The sequence below is a fragment of the Candoia aspera genome, chromosome 2 (assembly GCF_035149785.1).
Source record: "Candoia aspera isolate rCanAsp1 chromosome 2, rCanAsp1.hap2, whole genome shotgun sequence".
In the NCBI taxonomy this organism is placed as follows: domain Eukaryota; kingdom Metazoa; phylum Chordata; class Lepidosauria; order Squamata; family Boidae; genus Candoia; species Candoia aspera.
In genome coordinates this window covers 201208114-201224613 of record NC_086154.1, presented here as the reverse complement: position 1 = coordinate 201224613, position 16500 = coordinate 201208114, and the positions used below count along the sequence as shown (strand labels likewise).

General features: G+C 36.4%; 1 protein-coding gene across 2 annotated transcripts in view; it reads left to right on the top strand.

The window, feature by feature from the left end:
* Positions 1-16500, top strand: part of UBQLN1 (ubiquilin 1) — a 28098-nt gene continuing 11598 nt past the window's right edge. Inside the window, exons 1-4 of one of the 2 annotated variants that reach the window (XM_063295184.1) lie at positions 1-362; positions 9267-9418; positions 12603-12715; positions 15772-16034. In XM_063295184.1, the coding sequence (XP_063151254.1) occupies positions 198-362; positions 9267-9418; positions 12603-12715; positions 15772-16034 (693 nt within the window). In that variant the 5' untranslated portion in view covers positions 1-197. The remainder of the gene's footprint in view (positions 363-9266; positions 9419-12602; positions 12716-15771; positions 16035-16500) is intronic. The other variant, XM_063295183.1, reaches the window with a different exon arrangement.

The window sequence follows — 16500 nt, the reverse complement described above, 5'->3', positions numbered from 1 at the left end:
TCAGTAGGCGCCGCAAGTGAGCCGGGCTGTTTCCGTTGAACTCTCTGAGAGTGGGAGAGCTTTATAGTGGTGGGGCTCGCGCGCGCGAGGCGGTGAGAGGAGAGGAGAGGGTCGACCTTACCCAGCATTCGCTGCGCGGTTTGGCTAACGAGCACAGGAGGCCGCCCCGCCGTTCGTCCACCCGCCCCGCGCGCGCCATGTCTGAGAGCGGCGAGAACCCTCCTGGGCCCCAGAGCCCCACCGATCCCCCCGCCCCGGCCGCGTCTGCCTCAGCATCTGAGCCGCGGATCATTAAAGTCACCGTGAAAACCCCCAAAGAGAAGGAGGAGTTCGCGGTGCCAGAAACAAGCAGCATCCGGCAGGTGAGGCGGGGAGCGAGAGCTATGCAGGGGGAGGGGCGTGGTCGGTACCACCGCTGGGCGGCGGGGGAAACGCCGGCCACCTGCTCCTACCGGCGGCATCTAGTCCGCCCAGAGGCCAGGAGTCTTCGCGGCGCTTCTGCACAGTCACTGGCCCAGCTGCTGGCGCGGGCTGAGAGCTGTTGCCTCATCGAAGGCCTGCAGAGGGATTGGACTGACTAGGTTACAAAGTGGAGGTGGAGCGCTTTTCTTCCAGGTGGGTTTGTGGGGAGAAGTCTGGCTCGTGTTGTTCAGAGGGTTTTACTTTATATTAAACGTGTCCTGGATACAAGCCTTTGAGAAGGAGAGGCTAGCTGGTGGAAACATTTTGGTGTGGTGATGCTAATAAGGTACCTCGGCTTTGTCTAGAAAGGAACAAAAAGGAGTGAGATCTGCAGTTCTGTTCTGAGCACAGTCCTAACGTGCTAGCAAACATCGAAGTTTAGAATGGGAAACCAGTGGAAGGTTTAGAGTCATTTGAAACGGGCTGGTTTTCTACTGCTTTGAATTAGCGCTCAGTTTTCTATAGAAATGGCTACTAGTGATGGCTGTGTGCCTCTGGACATACGAGTGGGAGTGTGCTGTTGCTCTGTTCCTGTAGCCTTCCCACAGGAACGAAATGGTGGACTGACTGGCCTTTGGCCTGATTCAGCTCAACAACGTCTATGGTCTGCATTAAGAAGTAGATTGTTATACAGTATGTTCCTTTGGAAGATGGACTGGTTTCTTTGCATATGTACATATTGAAGAATTGTAGTAATTAATATATGGTTTGCATGTAGTTTTTTTTTGTAGAAAAATGTTTTCTGGAAGCAATGTGTTATGCTAGAAGCAGCTCATGATACAAATTTTAGATACACAATTATACTGGCTCAGTATCTGGTATTTCTGGTGTATGGTCTACCACTTGTGTATTTCAAAATCCATGTATTACAGATATATTTAAACATCTATATGTGTCACATTTTGCTCTTAAGCATAATATCTGCCAGCCTGTCAAGACAACTGTGTTCATGCTTTGACCTATGGAGGAAAATAATATTGTATATTGGAAATGTAGTATGAATTAGGCCTAATCACAGAGTTTTCAATTGGAAACTTTTATGATCTAAATATCACGGTAATATAGACAAATTTAGGAAATATTGGCAAAATCTAGAATGCTGTGATTACAAAATTTAACAAGTACAAATATTCAACAGTGTAAAAATTTTACCAAACAAGGGAACTTTATTAATGCTAAATAAACTGAATATTAATTATACAGTGAATTTTGGAGATAGATAGATAGATAGATAGATAGATAGATAGATAGATAGATAGATAGATAGATAGATAGATAACCACTCTAGTTTTGTCATTTCTGCTTACCATTTTCAACTGTTTTGTTAAGTTTTGGTTCATACTGCTCTTTCAAAGAGAAGTCAGAGTTTCAATTTTATCTCACAACATTGAACTCTTTGTAACAGATACAAAATTGCCTAATTATCTAGTTTAAATCCTGGCTTTTAGAGGGAATTTACAAACTGTCCACAAATAATAATGTTCTGTTGTTAAAGGTATTTCTAATTTGGAATATTTGGGATGTATGAGTTTGTGACAGCTTATTTAATTAAACTGAAACTAGTTTAGCCTGAAAACTGAAGACTTGCTACCACAAGGATTACATGTCCAATGTAATAATCTTTTTGCTGTTTTTTGAAATATAAACTTTACAGATGTTGGAAGCCAATTTATAGATTTTCTGATCTGGTTTACTGGCACTGAAGCTTTCTATTTCATATTTTTCTTTGGAAATGACTTGCTTCATTGTATATGTCTTGCTGTTTGGTCACAGTACACCGCTACTGTCATATTTGTGGGACAGAAACTCATCTGTAGAATAGAGTAAGAAGTTTCAGCAAGAAAGAAACCAAATGAAATGTGGGATCAGAATGCCTGTGAGAAATCATGAATGAATTCTGTTGTGAGATAAGTGTGTCTGGATAAATGTTTCAGAAGGAAAATTTGTTTTTATATTCTTGTACACCTTGAGGTGCTGTTTCCAACTCTTAAGACCTTTTAAGATATAACTTCTGCATGACATTTCAATCATATCATTTACATATGACTGAAAAGTGCTTTCATGCTTAAAAAGCATGCTTCATGAAACTGCATGTCAGTATCTAAGGGTGCTTTTAAAATTATTTTTACTAAGATTTCGTGCTGTTTATGAAGACATAAGCAAATATTTTTATCCGCACTACAGGTGAGTTTTATTTTTGACATTCTGTCTTGGGACTGGGATAAGAAATATTCATATTGTTTAACTACCTTATCGAAAAGACCTTAAACTGTGTGGTCATGGAAATGGAAGATTCTCTTTTACCAATATTAAAAAGTCTATAGATTATGGGTCTGATTAGTGTAGACCTTTCTGCAGTGGCTTACTGTTCGGTTCAGGGGAAAATAAGTTTTTTGATGTAGCCAACCATACCTATCATCAGAAATCTGATTCGTGTTTTTTATACAATTGAATTATGTGCTGATTCTAGGAAGGCTACAGCCAAGGTTAGATTTAGTTATTAAACTAAGAAATATCTTTATTGTATCTAATTATGCTTCTACTTTTGAGAACTAATGTAACTTTTCAAAACCAGTTAGGCAAAGTTACAATAAAGAACAACTAATTTGCCATCTCACTGAATCATCCCATATTAGCAATATATTTCAGCTAAAGACTGATGTTGTGTACTAACTATCTAAACACTGGATGATAAAACCTAAAAAAGCAAAAATATTTTTCCTTTCCTAGTCTCTGAAACCCTGATGTTAGATTGCATTGATTATTATGGATACTCAAACCAAAGTGTTGTGACATTTCGTGGAATTTACATATAATTTTTATTTGTGTACAGAGTGTATTTTAAAATGTGAATAATGCAAATTATGTACTTTGCTTTCAAGTACCTAGAAATTATTAATGGGCTGAAATAATAATTTGTGCAGTTGAATATTCTTTAAATAAATAGTTACTAGATTAAATACTATATTCATAAAAAGAGTCAAAGTTTTCCCACCCCATAATTACTTTGCAGTGAGGGGTTTCATCGTGTGTTCATCAAACAGAGGCAGACACTATCAAAAGGGAATGTGTTTGCAACAGGTGGAGGCACTTAGCTGAACCTAAGCATGCATAGGTTTATTCTTGCTGGGTTCAATACAAGTACAGCTTAGATCTTTCTACAGTTTAATTTCCTCCTGCCTTGACTCTCTTGTTTTTTCTCCTTCCTTCTTTTCCCTTCCCATTGCTTTCCCCTCATTCTATCTTTCTCTTGTTTTCTTTGTATTCTTTCAATTTCTCCCTTCTTTATTCCTGCTGAAGAGGGGAAGGGGGATCTGTATAAGGTGTACTTGCGCCTATATATAGGTTCAAGAGAATAGTTTGCATGTTTGTAAAAATTCATTTAGTTTTACATACTGAGTTTCTTCTTTTACAGGTTATTAATCAGTTATTAACTCCATTAATAACTTTTTTGTCCTGATGCTGTTTTCTTTTGCAGTATGCCCAATCTATGTAGACACGCATTATTTATACACACACACACACATACATATACATATACATGCATGCATGCATGCTCATTTAGAAGTATATCATTTACTGTGAGGAAGAATTCTAAGATTGATTTCAGCTGGCATTGGCAGTGAACTGGTGGTAACCAACTTTGTCAATGTCTTTGATATTGATACAGCTTTCTGTATTTTGGATTCAGTATCTGAGCAAGATCTTAAATAGTCACTTCTCCATTGCACACTGCATTACTCAGAGCTTCTCCAGTTCTGATTTTCTTAGGTTTCATGCATTGCAGCTATAAATCATCATTGGTATAAACATGGATTGAAGTATCTGCACTTGCTTTGATGTTTTCTACCTGTTATAGAATTGTTTATGTGGTTAAAGTTGAGCTGTGCTATAGTTCATTGTAGCCATGCTACAATATCTGTTGGTTCACTGTGTGCATGGCACTGATCCCCTAGCCAATGTAGGATGTAGGAATTTATATCCTTTATCAGCTCATCTTCTAGTTTCTTTTCATGGTATGGGCAGAATTAATTTTGCAAGAGTTGAGTCTTTTTCCTGTTGATTTTCAGGCCAATGCTCTGCTTGCCATATTAAGCTCATTTAGCACTGCTTGGCTTCTTGGACATTGTGGTTGATGATTACAGTGTCATCAGCAACTAAGCTTCTTGCCATAGTTGTGAATACCTTTATCTGCCCAGTTGAGCCATCTGAAAATTTCTTCAAGAGTCATTGTGAAAAGCTTTAGGGAGATTGTGTCACCTTGTTGGATGCCTTGATGTAATGGGATGTTCATTGGTCAGTAAAAGAAAGTGGTATCAGTTGAGCAGCCTTCTATCAGTTGGGTGTAATTCTCATTGATGTCTTGATTTCTCAATGTATTCACAATTGCATTCATTTCTGTGCTGTCAAATGCTTTTTCATAGTCAGCAAACACAAGGTTATAAAGGCACATGGATTTCTCTTGCTTGTTCCATTAACTGGTTGATTGAGGGGTTGTTAATGATAGAGTATCCTTTGTGAAAGTTGGTTTGCTCTCATAGTTGGTATTCATCTTTTAATATTCTGTTCATTATAACTTGAATGATGAACTTGTGGGTTGACGAGAATGTACATTGCATGATAATTAGCAAGGTTTTTGGGGTCCTCTTTTTTGAATATAAGAACTGTTTTCAAAGTTTTCCACTGGTCAGGGATGTCACCTGTGTCTAGACAGTCATTAAAGAGTTTGGTTGTCTGTTTTACTAGCTTTGTAAACTTCAAAGGTAATGTCTGACCCTAGGGCTTTACCTGATTTTGCCTGTCAAATTGCATGAAGAACCACATCTAGCTTGATTTTTTATACTGTTGAATAGTTACATAAATGTTGGTGTTGGTGATGGCTATTTTTTGAGGCAAAGATCTTAGTATGAAAATGCTGGCATTCTTCAAATTTTCATTGGTCAGTTGTGGTGCTGTTGTCATCCTTCTTGAGGGCCCTTCTTTCTGTTACATTTCCTTCTGACACATTTTAATGCTGCTTTTTACCTCTTGTTTTCACAAGTTGTATTCAGTCATTTTCTTAGTCTTCTTTTAGCTTTACTTTGCATTTCTGCTTACCAGCTGCAATCCTGTTGAATGTATTTTCTCCTTTTGACCTCCTCCTCCTTCTTCTCTAAGAGCTCTCTAATTCTACTGATAATGCAAGAGCTTCTTCTAGTTATTTTCTGAATGTTTGCTGCCACAGTGCATTTTTTGAGTTTCCTGATGAGATATTCATATTGCTGGGATAGCACTAGGGCTATGCTTCCAATTTTTTTTTTCAGAATTTGTTTTTCAAGCATCTGTTATTGCATTTCTTCAGACTCATAATTGAGAAGGGGTGTTGAAGTTAAGCATTATTCAGATTAGCCAGTGGTCACTGTCAATGCTGAGTCAGTGTAGTATTTTGGCATTTGTGATGAATTTCATAAAATTGCACAATATGTAGTAGATCTTGGTTTCCCAGTTCGGAGAATGCCAAGTCCAGCACTTCCTTGCTGGTTTCTCAAATTAGGTATTCATCAAATACATGATTTGCAGCTCAGAGAAGGTTGCTAGTTGTTCACCATTTTCATTTGGTTCATCTGAGAATTTGCCTATGAAGCTATTACCCACTTGGCTTGAGCTTATTCAAGCATTTAGATCTCTGATTTTCTTTTTATAGGCTGGTTGAGTTAGCTGTTATTCAAGTTCTTTGTACAAACATTTTGTTTCATCATTCTCATTGCTACTGTGGGGAGAATGGCATTAAACAATGAATGCTAGGTCTTTTTTGGCCTTTTATCTTTATTTTGAGGGTTGCAAGATGTGGGGAGACCATAATGACTATGTTTTGTGTATATTAGTTGGCAACAATGACTCTAAATCGACCAATGTGCCGTGGGCCTTCACTTGCACCTATGTGTATTTTATCACCATTATTGTGCCAATTGTTGTGCATTTTGATTGATAATCTTGTTTTGCTCAGTCCAGTGATGTCATGCTGATTTTTTTGAGATCTTCCTTGAGATGGTTTTGGCATGCAAGCCCCAAATCCACTCCTTTGCTTCTGGAGAGAGTACAGTGTTTGGTCAGGGATGGCCTATTGAATCTGTCCTTTTGTTCTACAAGTTCAGTAGAATTCTCCTCCAAAAACACGGCCTGTGTCTCCTTTGGCTCGCTATTTGGGCACTCTGTTTTTTTCTAGCTCTATTAGTGGTTTCATTCTTGCAGTTTGCTGGGCCTGGGGTAGGCTCAAACTCTCAGACAGTACTCTGTCAGCATTTTGCTTGCTCTTGGCCATAGATGGTCAACTTTTTGTCATATTGGTGGCCATTTGGCTTTCCTTGTGTTTAAGTCTTCACGCAACTACCACTTGGAGAAGTTGACATTGGCAGTAGCTGGGAGACAGATTATGTAAAGGATATGTAGTCTGATCCATTTCTGAAGCCATGTTCTTTTCCCCATACAACAGTTCAGAACGATTTGCTTTTGCGAGAGGACTGAACTGTTTGCTCTCAGAAAGTTTTTGAAATTAGATTAAGGACTGCAAGTTTTCCACTCTTTGGTCCAATTCCTATCAAGTGAGATTTATCTAAAGTGTGTTGTGTTTGCAGAATTTGGTGAAGGATATAGTGGTTCTCTTTCTAATAGAAAGCTGGGCAGATAGTTTCAAGACAAATTTATGGATATTGCTGATGACTGCCTTTGTTGACCCCAGGTAAGGACTAGAGGATTGTTGACATATGATGGATGCCATTATTATTTTTTTACTTGCCATTTAATTATTTTCAATTGAAAGTGTCAGCAGATTCCATTGATAAGAGTTTATCCTGACTTCATGAAAACTGAAGAGTTGTCAATATTCAAGTAATTCTTACTTCTAGTCACTAAGTGGCAAACAAATGCATAGAACAGGCCAAAGTTTCAAATCCATGCTCTTTTAATTGGGAACCTCAGGCTAGTTTGAAGTTGCTTCATGTAAATGTTCATCAGGTTGACTTGATTAAATAATTGGATATTGCCATTTATTTTTATATGAAGTATATTATAAATCTATTACCATTTAATGCTAGACTTTAATGAATACTGTAACATTTTCAAAAAAAAAAATTCCATATTAGTAAAGACATAATAATTGTGGGAGTTGCTTTCCAGTCAGTGAGATAACATCAAAAAGTCCAAATATAGAATACAAACAAATCATTTTCTAATGTTGAGGTTATTCCTTCCTTTTCCTTTCCTTTGGTTTTCTTTTCTTTTGTGTGTGTATCTGATTCCTGATAAAATAGGTTGTTTCCCCTTCTTTGTAGCTCCATTAAGCTTGAGTATACCTTGGCTATACTATTCATTTTTAACAAGCAAACTCTGTTTTGTTTTTGAGGTTTGAGACCAGAACCTCTGCCATATATTGTTCACAGTGAGGTCAAGATTGTGTATTCTTTGTGTTAGAAATAAAAGAAATGCAGTGTTAAAAGGAGAATTCTGCAATTATTCCTATAATAATTCTGCATTATAATAAATGAGTACTGAATCGGACTTTGGAGTGTCTGCTTAGGGTATTTCTCTTATTGCTTTAGCTTATAGGATGATTTTTAAAAAATTAAAGAAAATTAAAGAAAAAATAAATTCTAAATCTAGTAGTAAGTCATGCAATTGATTCTCCTAATTGCAAAATTATGGCTGTCTCTATTATAATATTCTGCTTTCCAATAGATTAATAGATGGTAATATTTCTATAAGGAATATGTATGAGCCCTTTAGTATTACAATTGCCACAGCTATCCAAAGCATAACCTCTCCAACTTTTGCTTAGAGTGTCAAAGGCTGTATCTTCAACATTTGACATAGCCATTTCAAGGACCACCAAATGTTATCAGAGCACACACACTTGGAAAACACTTAACCATGATTGCTGCTGAATATAGTCTGTGCATGCACATGCATACCCAAATGAAATGGGAAGTATCTGAAATTGCAATGGTAATTTTTTAAGAGGACACGGCCCTTCAACATTCTGGTGAGCAAATAGATAGGGCCACTTCATCATTTTTAAGGCTGAAGAGCAATTTGGCATTTTGAAGGGCTGCTTAAAGTTGAGACAATAGACACATTTGCATGACATGTTTTCCCTTTTAGATCAGTAACCTCAGTAATGGCAGGGCATTTGGCAATTTCTGGATTTTTTGTAGCATTGGAGGGACTTTGCAAGATTCTCTGTTCACCGATCCCACAGACTTGCAGAGGATGAAATCAAAGCATCAGAACAGCAAAAGTGACTTGATCTTGTGGCTTTCCCTGTACCCTAACTCATTTTCCTACCGAACTAATGGCTGCTAAATTGTATGCTAGCTTTGTTTGGATAATAAGATGGACTATAGTTAAAAGTAGGTGAAATCTAAAACTAGTAAATAGTTACACTTAAAGTTTTCTGTCTTAACCACAATGTTATCCATAGCTCAGTTTTGTGTACCACACTAAAGCAAAGCAAACCACAGGTGCAGTTCAGTGTGGCCTGTAGACCTGATCACTTAAGTCTGCAAAACAATGCTCTAAATACTCAGATGCCCTTCTCTATCTCCAGTGTAACTTTTCCACAAACCTAGTTTATGTAATGTTCATCTGCATTAATTGAAAATGTGCGGATTGTATAAAAAAATTGCTTTATAAAATGTTCGGCATCTGAATGGGCCAGATGTCTGTATTTGATATAAATGTATGGTAATGTTTTACTAAACATGAGAGCACCTTATAAATTAATTGAGCAAAACAGTGCATAACCTAAACTGTGTTTCCCCCTGTTTTAGTTTAAGGAAGAAATCTCCAAGCGCTTTAAGGCTCACTCTGACCAACTTGTGTTGATATTTGCTGGAAAAATCTTAAAAGATCAAGATACATTGACCCAGCATGGGATTCATGATGGACTTACTGTTCACCTTGTCATCAAGACACAAAACAGGTAGGCTGGCTTGTGTAAGCATTTGCTAATAGTTTTATTTCACCTTGATGAATCTTAAATTGCTTCAACATGAGAATTTTGTTTCATGTTAGTTGTAAATAGAACAAGAAACAGCTTTTTTAGAGAAGATGAGGACAAATAGCTGTATCCTGTACATTCTGTTATTGTATTTATAAACTTAGGCTTTTCCAGGTATCCTTAAGGAGATAGTGTTTGGCTCTTCTTCAGCTACCTACTAAGGTCTTATTTTATAAGGAGAAAGAGACTTCAGGCTTATAGGATTGATTTTCTTTTTCTTTTTGCTAGCAGGAACAAATATACTTATCCCAAGTATTTATGTTCAGTGTTATAAGTGAACTTGCAATTCTTGTCACTAAGAAACTCTCTCAAAATTTCCCCTCAAGTTATTGTTGATTACAGTCAGACACCACATTTCTGCAAGTTAGTAAAATAGTTTGTGTTTCAAATAAAATAAAATACAAACATAAAATTGTAACTAGATCATCTAGGTGATCAAGGTATGTTAAGTTTTACAAACAGTATAAGAATATTTTGCCACATTTAATTAAATGGAATTGTATATGTTGCCAAGAAATTCATTATTTCCATTCAGGTATTCTTCCTTTTTTCAACATAATGTAGAGCGTTAAGACATTTTCCATGTATCTGTTAGTAAGTACAGGCAGAATTCAGTTAATGACTGTAATTGGGACCACATCACTAAGCCCCATGGTCGTAAAGCAAAAAATCACGTGACCGTGCCAACTTGCAACAGCAGTTCCAGTTGCTGTTGTTGAGCAAATTGTGTGTGGTTGTTAAGCGTTACATTATATGACCGTGACTTCCTGCCAGCTTCCCCTTTGACTTTGCTTGTCAGAAGGCACAATGAAGGTTGCAGATGGGGATCACTTGATTGCAGGATGCTGCAACTGTCATAATTGTGTGCTGGTTGCCAAGCACCCAAATTGCGATCACGTGACCATGGGGATGCTGTGATGGCCACAACTTTGTGGTCTGGCCATAAGTGTCCTCATTCAGCGCTGTTGTGACTTTGAACAGTTGCTGAATGAGCGGTCACTAAGTGAGAACTACCTGTATGCTTTCTGTGCATCCTAATCAGTAATACTGTTTTTCAAAGAGGCATTTGAGATTATTTTTGGATTATTATTTTCTTGGGTCTTCAGAAAATAAAAATAATAGTAAATTATCCATCGCTAGAGAATTTTTTCAAGAGGAGAGTCTGAAGAACTGATTCACAAGAAATGAAGTCCTGAGACTTTCTGAAGAATTATAAAATAACAAAGTAATCAAGTCAAGCTAGTATTCAATTAAGAAATTACATATTGTGGATCTTCTCACACGTTTAAATTGGCTTCCATGCTATTGAATTACGAATTTTATCTCATCAGCTTTTTCACGTTGCTTGAAAGAAAGTACCTTTCTACCACAAAAGCATTTTCATGCTGGATATTGCTTAATTTGGGAGGGGGGGAACCCTCAGTTGTTTTTAAAAGGTGATCTAATAAAATCGAATGGAAAGACATGCTGAGTTCTGTCAGTTCTGAGAATATTTGCTTTTCACAATAAGCCCCAGGAGCAAGAATCCTTCTGGAATATTTTTCTGAACAGGCTGAACAAAGATAGCAATTTGTTCATTCTCTTGCATCATGTTATGGCAATTCTAGGAGTTCTAATCCTTTTTCATCAAACAATAACTACTAGTTAGTTTTGTATCTTTTCTATTTGATCAGTTGAATAGATATTGCAACAGCATTAATGTTTTAAGTATGTTACAGATACCTTAAATGCAATTAATTCAGAGTCAGACAGGGAAAATACTAACTTAGAGAATACTATGTATTACACTGATTCATGGTGCAATAATATGTGTTGGAAAAGTATGCAAACCGTTAAATTGATCTGGATTTCTTATAACAATATAGTTGTGATGTGTATCCATTTTAAATGGCCTCTGGATAGAAAATAGGATATAAATCGAATAATAATCAACTTCATATCTCTTAAATTGATAGTTAAGTTAAATACTTTCTAAGTAGCCAGTACTGTAGTTTTTAAAAAGTCTTGGCAAGATAGTAATGAGGGAAGTGAAACTTTTTAGTGTATAATTTTTAGCAGAACAAAATTATGATTTTGTAACTAGTTTATGAAACACTAGTGATTATATAACTTTGATAGAGTTGACCCAGAGCCTTAGTGCTCTTGCTTTCATTTTTTTCTTTTGTTGTCAGTGTATTATGCTATAGGCAACCTACGGCACTCCAAATGTTGCAGAACTACAACTCAAAACATTATTCACCATTTGCAGTGCTTCCTAGGGATGCTGAAAAGTGCTGCTCAGTATTATATGGATTATCATAGACTGGCTTTCCCTGCTGTAGGGATAATGATTCCAGTTCGTAGCTGTGGTCATTTATTCTGCATGCACAATGTTTCCTGACCTTGGTCAGTATGTCCCATGTAGTTTTTTCATATTTCTACATCCAAAATTCTCTCATCCAAAACTATAACAGTGTGAACTTGTGTGAACTCTTTATACAATAGCTGTGTGATTTTATCTTTTTACTCAGTTTAGACGCAAAGGAGTTGTTTTACTTTAGACTTCTTGTCCCTATGCAATGATTGAAGGTAAAGGAGGTGTGGAGTCCTTGGTGCTCTCTGAGCTTGGTTGTTTGCTTGCAAACGTTTCATTACCAGACTAGGTAACATCAGATAATGAAACATCTGCAAGCAAACAACCAAGCTCAGACAGCACCAAGGACTCCACAGGTCAACCCTGAGCTACATATATTCTCTTCTATTAGTAAAGGAGGTCATTTCTCACTGCATGTGGCCATCTTAATTTCCATTTGGTTTTATCTTCATTTTCCTCTTTTGTTAAAAGAAGAAACTAAATTGTAATGCAGCCTGTTTACATTGGAATATGTGGATACTACTCACTCACCAGTTGAGGGCTGGCATGTTGTTAAAAGAACTCTTTAAATCCATCCATAATTATTTTGGATAAGAAAAAGTTAATCATATATTTTTATCATGTCTATAAGATCTACACTCACATTAGATGACTTACAAATAAAAACTGAACTGCTGCTTTCAAGCATCTTTCTGTTCCTTATTGTGGACAAAATTTATTCATTGTGGAAATATTTTGTTTAATATTTCATAGATCACATGATACTTCAGCTCAGCAAACAAACACTGCAGGGAGTGCTGCTACCACAACGGCATCATCCAGTAGTACCTCTACAAATCCAACAAATACCAGCCCATTTGGTTTGGGTAAGGCCCTTTATTAGTGAAATACCTTTAAATCTTATGAATAATTGAAATATACTTGTTCTGCTGGAACTGGACTGTTTACATACTGTAGTTTAGGTTCATGTATGTTTAATGAAAGTGTTGTTTGTTTTCCTTAGGTTTTGGTTGTTAGACTTTTTTGCTTTCCATAATCAATAATTAATTGTAGAAATATTTGTGGAATACTCTTAGAGTAAGAAGGATGTTCTCTAAATAAGCTCTAATTTCCTATGATTTTTACTGTCCATTGCTAGATATACCATGTTCTCTTTCTATATTTATAGTAAATGAATGCACATAAATATAGGAAAATATATTGATGCATTTAGATGGCTACATGGTAACTGTGATCTTACAAGTGTATGTGCATTGGGAATTCTTGTGATATTTGAAAATACCAATCCAAAATTCCTCATTACACAGGTTGTACACACAGGAATACTATATGGATATAAAACTGAATTTAAATAGATTAGGGCCAAGAACTGTCACTATGATCCTTCTTTCTCCTTTTTATGTAGTCATCCTGAAATCTGAGTATGTCATGGGATCAGAGAAATTCAGATTTTGGGTTTTAAAAAAGGAAATTGAATCCTGTTCACTAAAAATTGACAGGTAGTCCTTGCTGAACGACCACTCATTCAGCGACCATTCAAAGTTACGATGGCGCTGAATGAGGGGGACTTACAGTGGGTCCTCGTAGTTGCAGTGGTCACAGCATCCCCTCAGTCACACGATCATGATTCAAGCACTTGGCAACCAGCTTGCAATTACGTTACAGCGTTGCACAGTCACGTGATCACCATTTGCAACCTTCTCTACTGACGTCTGACAAGCAAAGTCAGTGGGGAAGCTGGCGGGTTGCAAATGGCGATCACGTGACCACGGGACGCTGCAACCACATGGAATTTGCCTAACAATAGCAACTGGGACTGCTGTAACTGCCATCATAAGTCAGCATGGTCACATGACATCGTGGTTTACAACCGCATCACTTAGCAACAGAGCTGGTCCCAATTACTGTTGTTAAGTGAGGACTACCTTATTTACTAAGTTGTTACAGCAACTCTCAGAAAAGGAAAAACAATTGAAAGGGACCACCTCTCCTCACAGATATTTATAATTTTAAAGATATAGTCTAGAGTCTAACCAGCAATGATAAAGATATTCCAAATATCAAAAAATTAAGAAGTCAGAGGTTCAGATTTCACAAAACTTTGCTTGAATGGTTTATTTTTCATAATTCCTAAGTATGGTTGGTGTGATGGTTCTATGGAAAATAATTCACACACCCAAATCTTAAAATATACAGTAACGTAAGTGAGATGAATAGGAGTTCAGAGGAACTCCGTCCAAAATATTGTGAGTGATTCTGAAGCAATAAAAAGAAGCTGGTGAATAAGGGAAATAGAAGTAAGAACTGTATAAATGGAGATGAAGCTCCATTAAAAGCCTACTTTTTAAAGACTTCAGCAGGCATACGCTGCAAATCTTTAGTTAAATGGGTTTTGAATATACTTTAAAAATGACCATAATGTATGCATGTTTGTACTTTAGTGGTTGACAGAATTGTTTCAGAGTATTGAACTGCATTTAAGATACTGACTCTCTGTAAATCTGTAAATAGGAGGAGTTTCAAAAATGATGTATAACAAATAAAGTTCTATCATTTGCATCTTTTTAATACAACTTTTATACACTATATGAGCTGAAAAGTGTTTTTGTTTTCTAACAGAAACCAGTAATAAAACTTTGTAGGCTCAGTTCAGATTCAGAAACCTAGCAAAGCTTCATATGTCTGCATGCTCTCTCCTTGCCTTACTCTTCCTTGTATGCCAGCTTTGCACTTCACTCCTGGATTTTAAAACAAGATATAACATTGCATTCATACTAGGAAACTCTGAACATAGGAACAGCCGTGCTGGATCATGCAAAGCCAGTCTTAGTCCAGCATTTTGTTTTTCACAATAGTCAATCAAGTGAATTGTGTGTTTACAAGTGGGAGATGGAGATATACTGTAAATGTACCCAATCTGTCTCAGAGTAATTGAAGTCTCCTGTTACAAGAACATCTCTTTTGTGTCACTGATTTCTTTCAACATCTTAAAATTGCCCTCAGCAATCCCTAGATCTAACTTACATTTGTGACCAAATATTGCCTCCCATAGTGATTCGGTAGAGGAATCTGGTCTTCCAGTGTTTTCTAGTATATTATATTTTATACTACCCTCAATATAAAGAACAATATCTTCCACAGTGCAGCCTTTCCTATCCTTTTTATATAGTTTAAGTCTAAGATTGACTATATCTCACACATTTTCTCCCAGGCATTTGAGCTGGAGATTAAAGCAAGCTGTTCTGGTTGATTAGTTTTATTATTGTTTTTCTGTAAAAAAATTTTTTTACCTCAGACATTTGTTAATTGGATGGATGATTTAATTGTACTGGCTGGTTTTAATTCTTGTATGCCACCCAGAGTTATTGTTATGAGATGGGCAGCTATATAAATAAACAAAAAATGGTCCCCATTCTACCAGGTTTCTGTTATTCCTGCTATATTTGTATTCTCTGTAACAAACAATAATATAATTCTGCTTTTCTATCCTGTAGAATAAACCATTATTTCTAATTCAGGTAAGAGGAAGCAATATCTTAAGGAATACTGTAACTTTTTAGTTATCTTGCAAAAGAGGAAGGACCTTACAGGCACAAACTGGTTTTCAGCCTAAGAGACAATTAGTTTTAACAATGTCAGCAATGTTGCTGAATCACATACCATCATCAGACTTTTAGAATTTTTTTCTTTTACATGCTTCAGTACAAATGACAGTGGCATTATTCAAAAAGTATTAGATACAATTAACTAGAAAAACAGCACAAAACAAAACCAGACAGCTAACAAAGAAAGTGTTCTAATCAAAATATGAAAAGAAGAAACTTAATCACATGAAACTTCCATCAGCTAAAGAAACTTGTTCAAATAAAAAGTGATACAGAAATAAATCCTGAAATAATAATTTTTTGTTTGTTTCTCAAAGGTGGTCTTGGAGGACTTGCAAGTCTGAGTAGCTTAGGTCTGAGTACCTCAAACTTTTCAGAATTACAAAGTCAAATGCAACGACAGCTCATGTCCAATCCGGAAATGATGGTTCAGATTATGGAGAATCCCTTTGTTCAAAGCATGCTTTCAAATCCAGACCTAATGCGACAATTAATTATGGCCAATCCTCAAATGCAGCAACTGATACAGAGAAATCCAGAAATCAGTCATATGCTTAATAACCCTGACATTATGAGACAGGTAGGTTAATATTTGATCTGTAAAGGAGGTATTAGATCATGACTTCGTCACTATATACAGTAAATGAATGGCCTATGATTAATATATAACCTAATATTAATAGCAAGTGTATGTTTCATTTAATAATTAAACAGGAATTGGATATTTACATGTATTAATTTTGTCACTGTCTTATATTTGTACAGGTGAATCCATAAAGTTCATCTGTACAAATTCATGCCTTGGGTCCAACTAACTTAATATTGTCAACTGTCTGCAATTACTCCCAACATTTCAAAGTCTTTTCAGGTTCTTCCATTTGAGAAGGTTTGATTGCAGGTTACATGGATTACCCTTGGAAGCTCAGAATACAGTCTCAGTGACAGAATATCTTATATTTCATACATGTTCAGATGCAGCACAATTCAGTCATTTATCATGTCTAATCAATAAAGTATTGGGCTAGCCATTGCAGTTTTACTAATCT